Source organism: Lutra lutra, chromosome 3 (genome assembly GCF_902655055.1).
Source record: "Lutra lutra chromosome 3, mLutLut1.2, whole genome shotgun sequence".
In the NCBI taxonomy this organism is placed as follows: domain Eukaryota; kingdom Metazoa; phylum Chordata; class Mammalia; order Carnivora; family Mustelidae; genus Lutra; species Lutra lutra.
The window spans coordinates 73,829,213-73,844,742 of record NC_062280.1 but is presented as its reverse complement, the minus strand read 5'-3'; the positions used below and the strand labels follow the sequence as shown (position 1 = coordinate 73,844,742).

At 44.8% G+C, this 15,530-nt stretch overlaps 1 protein-coding gene across 3 annotated transcripts in view; it reads left to right on the top strand.

The window, feature by feature from the left end:
• Positions 1–339: 339 nt before the first annotated feature.
• NFE2L2 (NFE2 like bZIP transcription factor 2) overlaps positions 340–15,530 on the top strand; it is a 33,490-nt gene continuing 18,299 nt past the window's right edge. The window contains exons 1-2 of one of the 3 annotated variants that reach the window (XM_047722267.1): positions 340–439; positions 470–606. In XM_047722267.1, coding sequence (XP_047578223.1) covers positions 562–606 — 45 coding nt within the window. In that variant the 5' untranslated portion in view covers positions 340–439; positions 470–561. The other 2 variants (XM_047722266.1, XM_047722268.1) reach the window with 2 other exon arrangements.

Genomic DNA, 15,530 nt, shown 5'->3' with positions numbered 1-15,530 from the left:
CCAACTGTTTAAACTGTTTCAAAGCGCCCGAATCCGAGCGACCTTCGGCAAACAACTCTTAATCTCGCGGGCCGAGAGCCTAGGTTTTATTTGCGGGGGGGAGGAGGGGTTGAGCTCAGGGAGCGGGGAGCTAATACAACCCTCTTCCGGGCACCCCGCCCGCCCGTGGCCATCCATGGCTGCCCCCAGCCACCCACGGCCGACCCCAGGAACACCCCCACCCCTCGCCACCCGCGGCCAGCGAGCTTCTTGCGTCAGCTGGAGCGGGGGTGGGGGATTTTCGGAAGCTCGGCCCACGCCGCCAGCCCGGGAAGGAAGGACCCGGGCTCTCGCCCCGCCCTCGGGGGCGGGAGGCGGAGCGGGGCAACGTCCCGGCTGGCCACTCGGGCCGTGTCGCGGACTAGCGAGTGCTGGGGATCCTGGAGGAGCTACCGCCGCTGCTACCGCCGCTGCTACCGCCGCCGCTGCCGCCGCCGCCGCCGCCGCCCGGTCCGCAGCGCGCCTCGGCAGCTGGGACACAGCCGCCGTCGGGGAGCGCCAGAGCACGGTCACCAGCTCATCATGATGGACTTGGAGCTGCCGCCGCCCGGACTGCCGTCCCAGCAGGTGCTGCCCAGACCCTGGGAGCCCCGCGGTGGTGCCCGGACGGGCTCAGGGGAGTGAGGGAGCCGCGGACCTGGCGGGGACAGCCGCGGCCAGTGTCTCCCGTCTACCGCCGGAGTCCGGACTGCCGCGGCCGCACAGTAGAGCCGCTGCGTTTGCGCCGGGCCCGGGTAGGGAGAGGAGCGAGACCGAGGGCCACGAGGACCCAAGGGGCAGCGAAGGGAGTGGGGAGTGCGGCCCCCGTGGGTGGCTGGGTGGAGGTCTGGAGGCTTCGTTCTCGGGCGTAGGGACCTCGCTAGCGGCGTCCCCAGCTTCCGGAGCTGGGACTCCGGAGCCCCAGCTGGCCCCCGGAGTTAGAGGTGGCCGGGCTGGAAGAGGGGGCGGACGTTGGCGGTCTGAGCCGGCGCGGCCCGGCCCTTCCGGGGCTGCGCTGCTCCTCCGCCTCGGAGCCGGCAAAAATGTGCCTAGTCACGGGGCCGCTCTCGGGGGAGTTGAGGTCTCCTCCAGACTGGGACCCGGAGCCCCTGCTCTGCCGCCATCCCCATCCACGGCCTCCGTGGGAGCGGACTGTGGCGCTGCGCGCCCACCCGCTGAGCCGTCTAAGAGCGCTCCTTTCCAGATTAATCCGTGGGTTTGTCCGTCGGGTCGCTGGTAGGCAGCCTAGCGAGAAAGCCCAGCCCCCAGGGTGGGGGAGGGAAGAGGTCACCAAGTGCCGGGCGCGCTCCGATGCCCCGACGTGTGGCGAAGGTAGCGGCCCTGCGCGCTTGCTCCCGTAGTGGGAAAAGTTCGTACTCGCACATCCGAGGTCATCCCCTGGCAACCGGCTGGTAAATGGGGGGCTAGGCGGCGGACTGAGGTCGGATGCCGCCGCGCCCCAGCTCGATCCCCGCGCGGTGCTTCCCAGTGGCGCACGCCGCGTGCGTGGACTCGGCCTCCATGAGAGTGGCCGGTTGGCTGTCACGGCGGCCCTTGGTTGGCCCTTTCCTGCTTTATAGCGTGCAAACCTTGCCGCGCCAGGGCCAAGGGACAAGTTGGAGCTGTAGATCTGTTGCGCAATTGTTATTTTCCCCAGGGCGGCTTTGTCTTTGGATTTAACGTTTCAGAATTGCAATTACAAAATGTGTAAAGCAGGATATTCTGTTCTGTGCTGTCAAGGGTAAGAGTTTCGAGTGTAGATTAGAATTTCTCTTGATTTTAGGTTGTTAGTAAAATTTCTGCTATCATAAACTATTTCTTCCTTGGATGCTTTATATAGTTTTTCTGATTTTTTAGAATTTGCCTCGATTTCTTAGCATTTGCTTCTTTCGCTAAGGCAGAGGGAAGGGACACTTGTGTTTCATAGTGTTTTCCTAACAAGTTTTGTAAATTGTTGTAAAAGTGAAAACAAGTTTCTGTTCATACTTTGTAGGGACTTTTTAAAGGAGTAGATAGTTATACTTACAACTTTTTTTGGTAATTGGTTCCTTAGAAAAAAATACTTGGTTCAAGGAAATGTGTAACGTAAAAAGTACAGTAAGAGCGTATGTTTATATTCTTATATGTGAAGCTTTACACTTATCTTGAAGATTTAAAGGAAGATTTTAAGTTATTGATAATTTATTAATTGTGCTTTTTTGTTGTTTGAAGCTGTTTACCTTGAACTTTGTCCCGGTATTGATTAAGATTGTATTCCCCCAGCTCCCACTAGTATGAAGTAAATTGTGCCTTTCAATTTAGCTGTTATTCAACAGTAATTCATATAGCTGTGTAGCCATTTATATAGTAATCTTCATGATCAAAGGATATGAGGCTAATGGACTTTTGCTTTTCTAAACTGTAGCCTAGAGTCCTCTGTTATTTTTAAATAATAATGGTAAAGAACTGTGTAATTTAATATTCCATGCATACAAAAGCTCAAAAAGCATGTGTACTGCTTTCTCTTTCAAAAGTGAATATACAGTTTTATTTGATAAGGTAACTACTTTTCCACCTTTAATCAGACATAATTTTCATATCTGAAAGCTATGAAAAAAATGGAGTAAAATTTAGAATCTCTTTGATCTTAAATAATTTTTGGTATTCTGGAAAGATTTCAATAGAGTCAAAATGGATTCTGACCTCTGTCAAAGAAATTGCAGGTGTGAGGTGGTACTAGGATACAATTTCTCATCCTGTGTGTGGAGGAGATGTTGATAAACAGGGTAATAAGGAGAACCTTAGATTTTTGTATTTCCGTTAAGTGGAAGGAGCCATCCATTTTCCAAGGGTGTCTTGGGGAGTTAAAGTACTTTTATATAAGAAGAGATGAAGTTGATCTTGGACTAGACTGATAAGATTATTTTTAAAAAGAAAAATAGGACAGGCCTCTCATCTGAATGAATGTTGAGCAAAGAACACCTTGACTTTTTTAGATACGACTTTTTAGACTTTTGAGAGATTATTGTTGGAGAATAAATACACAATTCACAATAGTTTTTCTGCATTAAAAATAACTTGGGCCTTTTGGCATCTTTCTTTCTCGTTAACTTGGGTTTTTATAAACAATGCTGGGAAAAAGAACTCCTGTCTTTAAGATTACCGGGATGAGTTGAAAGCCAAATAGACTATTTTTTTTCAATGCTTACTTTCATTCAGGATGAAATATCCTTCAGAGCTATATAGCAAAGAACCCCTCTGTGGACTGTAGTAAGCACATTTTTCTGGGAATTGCCTACCTACTGGCTGGGCATAATTTAAAGAGGGTTTTGCATAAATAATATTTTCTCTTTAATTTTTCCTTGATCTGGGGTTAATTTTTCAGTGCAAACTCCTGGGTGCAGGAAGAATTTGGCATTAAGATGATACTAGATGAATTATTGGGCACTTCTTGCGTGCCAGGCGCTGCAATAATTGCTTCACATGCATAATTCCGCACTAACCCCATGGGAAATACTATTATCTCAAGTTTCCAGGGGGAGTAAAGGGGCCAAGAGTTCTGCTTAAAGTGCCCCAACTATTTTTTTTTTAATTAATTCATCTGTTTATTTACGTAATCCCTGCTCCCAGTGTGGAGCTCATACTCATGATCCCGAAATCAAGAGTCACACGCTCCTCTGACTGAGCCAGCCAGACACCAGAGGTGCCCCAACTATTATTGAGTGGTGAAGATGGGAATCAAACCTACATAGTCTGACTCCAGTGGCTTTTACTCACCACTTCCAAAGTAGACCAGGACCCCTTAAACTTTAAACAGAAGGAAAAGCTCATACTTTATTTAAAAAGTGGATTAATTGAGAAAAACCCGGGGAAGGAAAGGCAGGAATTTAAAAGATTGATCTCTGCACCTTTTCCACTTAACAAGAAATTCAGTAACTGTGTATGTATTGGGGGAGGTGGACCTTAAATACAGTGAGAGTAGGTATAGCCTGTCAATGGAATTGCTGCATGGGGGTCTTTTAAGGAAGGTACAGACCTAGAGGGGTTTAATTTGGAGAGGCAAGACCTTTTTTTTGTTGTTCTTGTTGTTTTTTTGTAGATTTATTTTTAAGTAATCTCTGTGCTCAGTTTGGGGCAAACTCACAACTCGGGGCTCAAGAGTCTCACGCTATAGTGAACCAGCCAGGCACCCCAGGACCACCCAGAAATTCTGGGATCTCACCAGTGTTCCAGATTAAGGATAGGATTGGGGTTAGGACATCACATTTTTCAGGGACCATTTTCCTTTTTCTTAACTAAATCTGTTAGCTCCAGACTCCTTGTTTACCTTTATTTGTCTAGTTAGTTGGTATATTCTCCTGTTCCATTGGCTTTTTTTGTTTTCAAGTAGTAGTCAAAAATAAATTTGATAGTGAAGATACATAGTATGGCGAAGAGTGGGAGAGACTGGGTTAAGCTAGGTTGAAGGTCAGTGGGTAGGATGGGGAGAATCTGAGTGGAAAATGGCTAGGAGAAACTTGTTGGCTCAAATTAATCACGGGTCTCTTGTTTGGGGCATTTCTGAATTGAAGCAAGCATAAGAGCTCCAGTCTGTCTTGTTGAAGCTTAAATTAGGGTTTTGAGTTAGTACATTTCAAAATTAAATATATTATTTCTTAGTCTTTATTGTTAAACAAGGCACTTTCAGAATTACTGTCTTATTCGTCTAATTAAGGATGCTGCCATCCAGTGGATCCTGGTCCAGCCACTTTGAAGGTTTGCTGAAAACTGCTGCACACCAAGATACAGGAAGAGAGGTTTCCTAAATGCAGTATTTGGCCTGCCTCCTTTACCTTTGGTTGTATGTTTGTTTTAAATTTACTGTAATATGGAGAAAAGAATTTATATTTTGGTAATGCTGTTTCCAGGGGTTACTAAGATTTCACTGCCATCTGCTTTTATTTTTTTTATTTTTTATTTATTTTTTTAAGATTTTATTTATTTGACAGAGAGAGATCACAAGTAGGCAAAGCAGCAGGCAGAGGGGGGCGGGAAGCAGGCTCCCTGCTGAGCAGAGAGCCTAGTATGTGGCTGGATCCCAGGACTCTGAGATCACGACCTGAGCCAAAGGCAGAGCTTAACCCACTGGGCCACCCAGGCGCCCCTGTCACCTGCTTTTAAATATGCTCCAACGAACATTTATTTAAACAGCTCTAAGATACAGGCCAAGGCTTTTTCAATTGCTCAGTTGATAACGGTGTGTTTTCTAGAAACAAAAGCAAAAATACATTCAAGTTAATAATATTTACATTCCCAAACAGTATTGGAGGGGGGAAATGGTGTTCTTACACTAATCTCCCATACACATGGACACCCCCCTCAAAAAATCAAGACTGCTAAACAGAATTCCATTCTGCCTAAAGTTGGGAGTTTTCTATGTGTCGGCGCCTGCTACAATAAACTTTTTAACTATTAAGAATTTTAGGAAGAGGGCACCTGGCTGGTTCAGTTGGTAGAGCATACAACTCTGGATCTCAGGGTCATGAGTTTGAGCCCTACGTTGGGTGTAGAGATTACTTTATAAAAAAAAGAAGAAGAAGAAGAAGAAAAAGGATTTTAGGAACTCTTAGTGTAGAAGGCACTTTTAACCAATAATCTTTGTTGCATGTGGCGTATAATACATGTGTGTCATAAAGCCTCATACATGAGAGTTGCTGTATGTGTAAGCATGTAAATTTATTTGGCCTAAACTCTGGTGGTAAAGAGAAATCTAGGACATGAGAAGGATTTAGAGCACCAAGTCCATCTTTCAATGGCCCTGTTGATAATTGACTCTTGAAACTCATTATAATCCCATCAAGAGCCTGTGTTCAGGGGCGCCTGGGTGGCTCAGTGGGTTAAGCCGCTGCCTTCGGCTCAGGTCATGATCCCAGGTCCTGGGTTCGAGCCCCACATCGGGCTTTCTGCTCAGCGGGGAGCCTGCTTCCTCCTCTCTCTCTGCCTGCCTCTCTGCTTACTTGTGATTTCTCTCTGTCAAATAAATAAACAAAATCTTTAAAAAAAAAAAAAAAAAAGAGCCTGTGTTCTGAAGGATTAAAAAAAGTTCCTTGGCAAAGCTAAGTAGTCACTCCTTTCTCACAAGCCTGGAAATGGAGACTTTGGGGCCCGAGTAACAGTATAGTGGCCAGATCTGAGCTCTCCATTGCCTTTTTTTTTTTTTTTTTAAAGTAAGAGAAGAATGATTGTGTAAGAAAAGAAAAAATCAAATCATTTTGGCTTTGAAGCCTGAACCTAGACTTCTTATTTTCTGTTAGCAATTTTATTAAATTGCTTTTAAAAATCTCTGATACTTGTCTTGACTGTGTATCTTTTTTTTACCCCGTACACCTAGATTGTAAATTCATTGAAAGCTGGGCATAGAATTTATATTTGTGTCCCTTTTTTTTTAAGAACAGCTTTTTGAGCTAGAATTCCCATGCCATATATTTCACCCATTATAACAAATTCAGTGACTTAGTGTGTTCAGAGTTGTGGAGCCATCATTACAGTCAATTTTAGAACATTCTCATCACCCCAAAAAGAAAGCCCGTACTTACTAGCAGTAACTCCCCATTTCCCTTCAGCTCCCTTAGTCCCGGATAACCATGCAGCCATCCCAGTCTCAGCGGAGTCGTCTATTCTGGATATAGCGTATAAATGAAATCATACCATTTTGTGTGATTGGCTTCTTTCAATTGATGTGGTGTTTATAAAGTCTGACCATAGGGTAGCACAGGACTTCCATTTCTTTCTGTTGCAGAGTACTATTCTACTGTATGGATACCCCCCATTTAATTTATCTAATCATCAGTTGATGGGCTTTTGGGTTGTTTCTACTTTATTGCTTTTTTTTTCCCCTGCAACAGTGGTTCTTAAATTTTGTTGTCTAGTAGAATCACTATCAGTATTTTAAAATACTGACATCCAGACCATATCCCTCATTAAATGAACGTCTGTGATGATAGGACCCAGGCAGCAAGTTTTTGTTTCGTTTTTGTTTTTAAAGCTTCTGAAAAGCTTTATAATGCAGTCAGGTTTATGAAGCAGTGCCCTAGAGCCCCGAGCTCAGGTCTTGGTACCTGTCGAAGATAGGGTATTCGGATGTCTGTCTTAAATCCATGAAAAGAAGTGGTTTTATATTTGATCACTGACCTTCACAACCTAAGGTTACACCTAAATCTTGGAACTGTTTTAAAATGCCTGGCAAAATGTTTGAAATTCAGTACATATAACTTGAGCTCTTTAAGCTCTTGAAGTTGATTTGGGTGGCAATTTTGTTATCAAAACGTTTTCTTCAAGTGGGTCAGAATTTTCCTGTGTTTGGTGGGGAACGTGACCTGTGATTGGGACAGAAAAGGCAGTGAGGGCTGTGTGCTTGGGTACATGCTGGGGAGCCTGGAGGCCAGGACAGACTTTGCTTTATTCCAGGAAGTTCTTTGCTCTGCATTCCTTGGCCTCATTATCCTATTTAAAAAGAACAAAAACCTTAAATCTACAAGGCAGCTTTTACCAATTCATTTTTTTGACTCCCTGTGTTCTGCCTGGTGAAGTCTACTTTATATTCTGACCTCAGTGGCTGCCAGTTGTACTTAGCTGAATGGCTTTCTGCTGTACGTCTTTGGAAACTGAGGCTAATTTCTGTATCATTTGAGAGTGTTATACGGCACAGGAGTACCACTGGGGAGAACTGAAGGTATGGTTTGGGGCCTTCTGAAGCTGGCGTAGCCCCGCCTGGCGGACGGGGGCCGGGGGGGGGGGGGGAAGGGACCAGGCAGCCCTCTCCAGCCTCAGCACAAAATAATAATGCACATGCATGTAGAAGCCGGCCTATTCCAGTCTGCGGGATTAGAATCCAGGGGGAAAGGATTATGGTGTTTTGTTGCTTTCTGTGAACAGAATTGGAACACAGGTATGACACACAATGAACCGTAGAATGCTGTGTTCTGTAGAATGCTGCTGCTTCTATAGGAGCTTGAGGTTTGACCTTTTTGCTGCTCTGTTTTATATTATTGAATTGATCCGGCGAGTCTTGCTGCTGTGTCTGCAGAGTGTTGAGGAGTCTTGAATTTTTTGATACAGGGGAAAATAAAAAGTATTAACGTTTGGGTAATGAAAACCACCCAAAACAAAAACTGTATTTTTTAATTGAAGTAGGAAAAAAAATGGCCAATATTTCTTTTTGTTCTTGGTAAGTCTCAGTGAAACATAATTAAAATATACATTGAGAGAACAGCCCCAAAGGACAGGAACAGGGCTGGTTTACTTTGTGCTAGCTGTGGGCCCTGGCCTGTGTGTTTTTTTTGCTGGTTCCCAGGCTGAGATTAGGACCAAGAATAAGAACCATTCTGTGAATTCAGGCTTTTTTTTTTCCCTCCTCCAGAGACAGAGGCTCACCCTGTGCTGGAAAATTCTTTTTTTTTTTTTTTTTTTTAAGATTTTACCTATTTATCCGACAGACAGAGATCACAAGCAGGCAGAGAGAGAGGAGAAAGCAGGCTCTCCGAGGAGCAGAGAGCCAGATGTGGGGCTCCATCCCAGGACCCTGGGGTCATGACCTGAGCTGAAGGCAGAGGCTTTAACCCACTGAGCCACCCAGGCGCCCCCTGTGCTGGAAAATTCTTTACCCGGCTGCATGTTTGGGAGAATCCTTGGGGCAGTGGATTGAGAGTAGGATGATGACTCTGTGAAGGAAAATTCCAGGTTCTATTTGACGTGGGGGAAAGGTTCTATCATGAAAGGAAAAGAGATTGGGAGGAAAAAGCAAACTAGCTTAAGGGATTTCTTTTAATGAACCCAGGGAGAATATAGACCTTTTGGATTTTTCCTGAGGAAAGCTTCAGATGGACCTGGAATCTTTAACTGAAGATCTCCTAAATCTTTACTACTTTGCAGCTTGCCCTTAGATTCTCCATGTGAGTATAGGGAGAGTGTTTTCGAGTATTTACTTGTGCTGTTTACACTCATAATCTTTAGTTCTTTTAATGACCCTGATAATACAGGTTTGGGTCGTTCTTGAGAAAACTCTTTGGAGAGGTTAAGGAGTCCAGAGTTCAGTTTAGGAAACCAGAAACCACATGATATTTCAAGCAGGGAATTTAATATAGGAAATTAATTCTTTAGGTGATGGACAGACAACCCAGAGATGAGCAGCCTCAGGAGGCCACTGGCCTCCAGAAGTTGGCACCACGTCAGGAGCTGGCAGCCCTGAGAGAAGGGCTCTCCCTCCCACCCCCCAGCACCCCTCCTGTACCCCTTCTAGTTAGCTGAGTGCACATATGTGACCACTGGGCAATTCAGTCATAATGTAATCTTAGAAATTCCTGTGGAGGACAGACACAGTCTCTACTCAGGGAGTTCCCAGATTGGGGGAGTGCCCCCATTGTTGCTAGGTCATGTGCTCCCTTCCCCTTTGAGGTGTCCCTGGGATGCAAGGGCAGGATAGATTACGCTTAGGGTTGCTCCTGGTGTTGCTGAAGGACTTTGGCCTCTGGGTCGTGAACTTGGGGAGTTCAGAAAGGAGGGGGAAAGTATCTTGAGAGCTGGGGAACCTCACATCTTTTCTCATTGATCCTGATAAATAAAGCCTTTTCTTGGGCAGAGAGATAGGAATAGAAATGACTCCCCTAGATGGCTCATCCTTCTCCCTTTCTTCAGCATTGGTGGTAATGGGTGGTAATGGGTCGGGGGGAGAGGGGAGGACAATTATTCTTTGCAGTTCACCTTTTACCAACTCACTAACTCACTTCTGGTGTTGTGAAAAAGAGTCAGCCTTTTGATATTACAAGGCATCTGAATAGAGACTGCTAGCGATTTCGTAGGGAAGGAAAGGAAAAGAAGCTAACGATCACTGAACACCTGCTAGCACTGTAGTAGGTCTTGGGCATGTTCTCTTATTTGATCTTGACAATAAATCTATGGTGATAAGAGCCATTACCTCCATTTTACAGACAAGGAAACCTATTCAAAGAGGTTAATTAAGTAACTTGTCCAGGGCCATGTCCCTCACGATGGCAGAACAGGAATTTAGAATGCCCATAATCTCTGTCCTCCCCTCCCTGTTTTCCTCCTTCCTTCCATTTCTTCTTTTCTTGTCTAATGACTGTGAGTATTATGTTAGGTGCTCAAGAGTGAGGGACTCCTTTACAAAGATGAATTAAGACAGTGATCCTACTTCATGGATCTTGCTCAGTGTTTATCGGAAGTAGTGAGTGCTGCTGGTACAGGGGCTGGACTTCTCTTTGGGGTGGAGGACTGTCCCACATTCCAGGATATTCAGCACCATTGTGACAACTAGAAAACCCGTCCCTCATCCCCATCCAGGATCAGTTGCTCCTCGGGGGTAGTCCCACCCTCATTGGAACCACGGTGATCCGCCAACTTCTAGAGCTAGTTTGAAGCTAGGATGTTACTGTTCCCAGGAAAGCTAAGGATTTTACAGTAATCCCTTATTATCCGTGGGGATAAGTTCAGGACCCCTAGTGGATGCCTGAACCCAGATAGTGCTAAACCGTATATATACTACGATTTTCCTATACCTACATACCTGGGACAAAGTTTAATTTATTATTTAGGCACAGTAAGAGATTAACAACAGCATGATAAAATAGAATAATTATAACTAATGTAATAAAAGTTATGAACATGGTCTCTGAAAATACTATTCTATACTCACTTTTCTTGCAAAGACGTCAGATGATAAAATGCTCGCGTAATGAGATGAAATGAATGACGTAGGTCTTTCTATGGCTGCTCTTGACCCTGTGACAATACATCAAGAGAGGATCGTCTGCTTCTGGACCTTGGTTGACTGCAGGTCACTGAAAGTGGTGGAAAATGAAACCGCAGATCAGGGGGCTCTCCATGGGTCCTTCCCTTGCTCTTTGTAGGGAAGCCCCCGTCTCCTCAGATGGCAGCGTATTCACACATTTTATTCCGAACTAGAAGAGAGTGATAGAGAAAGTGATGAAAGCTCCAGAAACGAGAAGGCCAAGTACATTTCATTTATTCCGGTAGAGTGTCGGGTCCAGTTCACTTAACACAGAGTTCAGTGTCTTTTGATGCCCTAATCCTCCCCCTGCTGATAGTTACCATTTCTCAGGCCTACAGCTGCAAGGAACCTGTCCTCACAAGATAAACTACACATTATTTCAAATTTTTAAGATGAAGTTAAAGGTCATGTACCATATCTCTCTGGGTCTTTACTGCCATTTCTATTGGGACTTCGTGAAGAAGTCTGAGTACTGCGTATAGAATAGTTGAAGAGGTTAAGACCTTATGGTAATAGATAGATGCTTTGAAAAAAGTCAGAATATGGGGGCCAAGTGAAGTTGCCGTGTTTGACCGTCAGTCTGAGGGACATAACTGTTGTCCTGTAAGAACATACACTTAGCATTTATGTTGACTGATGTGTTACTCAGGTTGCAAGATTCTTTGGTGGATATTTGAAGATACTATCTTGTTGATTCCCACAAAAAATCAATTATATTGTTAACTTGAAGGGGGAGGTGTTTATAGTTTTTAAGGTGTGATACATTGTTTTTAGTAGAGCACCCAAGGAATAATTTGAAGTATTGGTAACTATGAAGTGATTTTAATAATTAAATAATTTTTCTGTGTTAGTAGTTGGGTCATAACTGATATCAAACATGGTATCTTTGTTATTTAATTATTTAAATAATTAGAATTCTTTGATCCCAGATGCCTTAGGTATTCAGTTAAAATACTGAATCCTGAGCCTAAATGAATACTTACTCATTCCACAAATATTTATTAGGTACTTACACACCCTAGGAACTTCCAGGGCATCAAATTAATGGATAATACAGCAAGATAATACCAAGATAATACAGCAAATGTGTTGTCTCTTCTTGAAGGACTTTTGCTTTTCAAATAGCCCTCCTCCCAATCAATCCCTTTGCTCTTTGTAAACCTAGATTGTACATGTTTCATATCCATGAGCATAAATTACTTTACATCTGTGTCCCCTCTGCTTAAGGTATGACTTTTTCTAGGGCAGGGACAAAAAATGTGTTTGTTCATTTTTATAACTCTGGTGTCTGGCATCGTGCCTAGTGTCCATGTAGTAGTAGTTGCTCAGTAAAGTGAGGGCGAGCCTATTCCTGCCCCCAGGAGCTTGGTATTTATACGTGCTTGTGGTGACGTGTGACAGCTCTGTGACAGTACAGAGGAGAAAATATTATTTCCAACTGGGGTACTCAGAGGGGACATCCTGGAGGAGGTAGCGTTTTAACTAGTTTTTGTTGTTGTTGTTTTAAGTCAGTCAGATTTCTTTGGCTCACGCTTCTGTTGGAAGCCTGAGGAAGGGTGCAGGCAGGAGCTAGGCTCCGGCAACCGATTGGGTCACTAGGGGTGAAAAGGTTAATCTGGGGCTGACTGTAGAGAGTCCTGCAGTGCCCACATGTGCCGTTTCAAGTTTTATGTACAGAGCTCAAAATCACAGAAGGCTTTGAAAAGGGCAAGACACGTGAGCTGGATGTGGACAGGAAGTTATTATGGCCCGTGAATCAGAAGAGGGACAGGCTGGAGGCAGAGAGAAGGATGGGGGGCAGAGAGGTGTGGGAGAGGCTTAGCTAACCTAGGCATCAGCACGTGTACTGAGGATCTGTATTGGTAACTCGAATCTGTGCCACCTTTGTTAGCCATTTAAGAAGAATGCTTTCAGCCCCCTTTTCAAAGGAGGGGAGATGTCCTCTTTCTCTTGGCCCCATCCCGATAGCCCTTGTGCTCAAACTCAGCACATCCTGCTGTTCCAGTGTTGTAAGAGAAAGCATCTGCCACTGTTCGTTCCCCTGATGGGAAGGGAGGGAGGAGGAGCCAGAAGTTGCAGCTTTGCTGGAGGGATGGCTCGTTTTCTTCTCCAAGGTGGCACAGAGGGAGTTTGTGTCTTCGGGCCCTCCTCTAAGATTGATTCACTCTTACGGCCTTTATTCAGCTGTTACAGTCTCATCCTTGGCTTCCAAGCCTAGTGATGAGCAGTATTCACCCCAGAGAAGAAAAACAGACAATATCCTCCCTTTTGTCCTCCCCCGTGTGTTTTGCTTGTGAGCCCCAAGCCAACAGAGGGGGCAGCTAACAATACCAGTGGTGGCAGCTGCGATCTCTCGGGCTCTCCCCAGTGCTGGCCAGGGTGCTCGTGCTTCAACACACTGATCGCCTCCTGTGCGCTCCTCATTCTGCCCTGTGAGGTGGACACGATCCCTGTCTTGCAGGCAGAGAACTGAGGCCTCGAGAGTCAAAGCTGCGGGATATTCCAGTGGCATGTGCTTCAGTTTCCTCATCAGTAGGACGGAGTGGACCCTGACCCTGGCGCTCTTACAGTTAAACCAGAAAAGAACCAGCCCGAGAGCAAGCCACCTGCACACGTTCAATAAACAGTGGCTGTGCTTATTGTTACCACGATTGTGTCTGTTTGTGATGTTTGATGTGGGGGGGGCTCAGATTTCTTGGGCATACCTGAAAAAAAAAGAAACCCTCCTTGAATTCTAGCTGTGTAGTGGCATGAACATTCATGCCCCTGTTTGCTCTTTGCTGTAAACATTCTCCTGTGGTCTTCCCTGTGCATGTCCCTCATCTTGGGCACTGAAGTCTCCAGGGACAGAAAACCAGTCCATGGCAAGACCTCATGAGTGCCCTGGGACCATAGAGGGCCTCCTGCTGCCCTGGTCTCCCCCGTGGGACCCTGCAGCCTTTCTGCCAGATTCCCGGTAGTGATGCGGATAGATAAGCCATCTCATTGAACTCCTTCCCAGATAGACTCCTTCACTCATGGCAGAATTGCTTACTCTGGGGTTCTGGGTCTGGAAAAGAAGCAGCGTCCACAGGCAAGTTGAACAAACAGAAAGAGTTTGGGGAATAGAAGTGTATTAGTACAAGGCCACATCCAAACATGAACTGAGCTGATCCTGCAGCCTGTCCTCTTCCCAATCCTACCCCTACTTTTAGTCTTTCAGGACTGAAATGTTGCTTTTGTAATAGCTACCCCTGAGTAACTGGCCTTAAGGAGTAGAATGGTAAAGGGAAGGAAGACCTTCTAGAAAACCCTTGAGGGGAGATGACACAGCTGAAACCATCTTATACTCACTACCCTTTGATGTTGCCATGCAGATGTCCGTACATAAATAAATTATGACCTCGCCTTCTATTTTTTATGTAGTAGTTAGACCCAGAAGCCTAAAAATTAGAGGCTTCTAGTGTTCATTTGACATCGCAACAGGAGTTGAACTTATTAACAGTTTTAATAACTCATCCCTGGTTGTCCTTTATATTTTTAAGGGGCATTACATACTTTTTTTTCTCCTACAGAAAACAACTCTGTGAGGCTAGTCTTAGTGTCCCAGTTATTCCTGATAGGGGTGGCACAGTGAGGCTAGGTGGCCAGGTCCAAGCTACTCTCTGCAGCTAGTCAAGAGCAGAAGCCTAGCTTATTCTGAAGTAAAGCCTGTGTTACTTGAGTGCTTCTGTGACATGCACTTGGGTTGGATCTCATGGTCATCCAGGAGATGGGGGTCTTTGTGCTTCAGTGTCCTTGCTCCAAAAGGGGATGATTATTATACTACCAACCTTGCAGCTTGGTGTGAGTAAATGAGATAATAGACACAAGTACTTGCAGAAATGTCGAGTACATGGAAAGTGCACAGTAAATGGTAGGCGTCATCATTAGTATTACTTCAATTGCGTCATCCCTCTCTTTATCTGGATTTGAAATCCTATGGCACAGTGATCTTTCCTTCTCAAATCTTAATGTGAAGGCTCACCAGGTAACCCTTGTCCTTACATATTCATTTAACAAGTTAATTGAAAAGATTTACATTAAGGAAAATAAAAGATTTCTGTACAGATCTTAAGAGCGTGAAGTAGGATATGTACACTAATTACAGTTTTTCTCTAAGAGGTCCGGATTGCTGCCTGGCGGCTGGCAACAACAACGGGTATTGTGAGTCCTCAAACGTATGCATCTGAAAGTAGCTGAGATAGTTTCCCAGCTCAGCTTAATTCATATCCTTAGTTGGAACAGATAGTGCTTCCCCATCACCTAAGCCCCGTTTTCTCCCGCATTCTTCCAATGACCTTTGCAAAAGTCTGGTAATTGTGTGGCGTCTGGACTAGACAAGTGCTGAGGGATCGTCAAGGTCCTGTCAGTCATTAAGAGCCCGTTAGGCATTCAGAGTCACACTCGTGCTTGCAGGTCACTGTAGTAGCTTTTTACAAATAATTGCTAGCGGCATAAATAACTACCTAGTGAAGTTTGGAAGACTTAATGCTCCCGTGGTATCCTCAGGAAGAAATTTGCAAAACAGAAGAGTTCGGCTTAGTAGAATTTCTCCCGAGGAGTGTGGAGGGCTGACTGTAAGCTCCCTCCGAGCTGTGCCCCATCATTAACCAGCTTGTCACTTCTGAGCCCTTGAAATGGAACTAATGCAACTAAGAAACTGAATTTTTAATTTCAGTGAATTTTAATTTAAACTTAACTAAAAAAAAATTTTAAAAACAGAAAC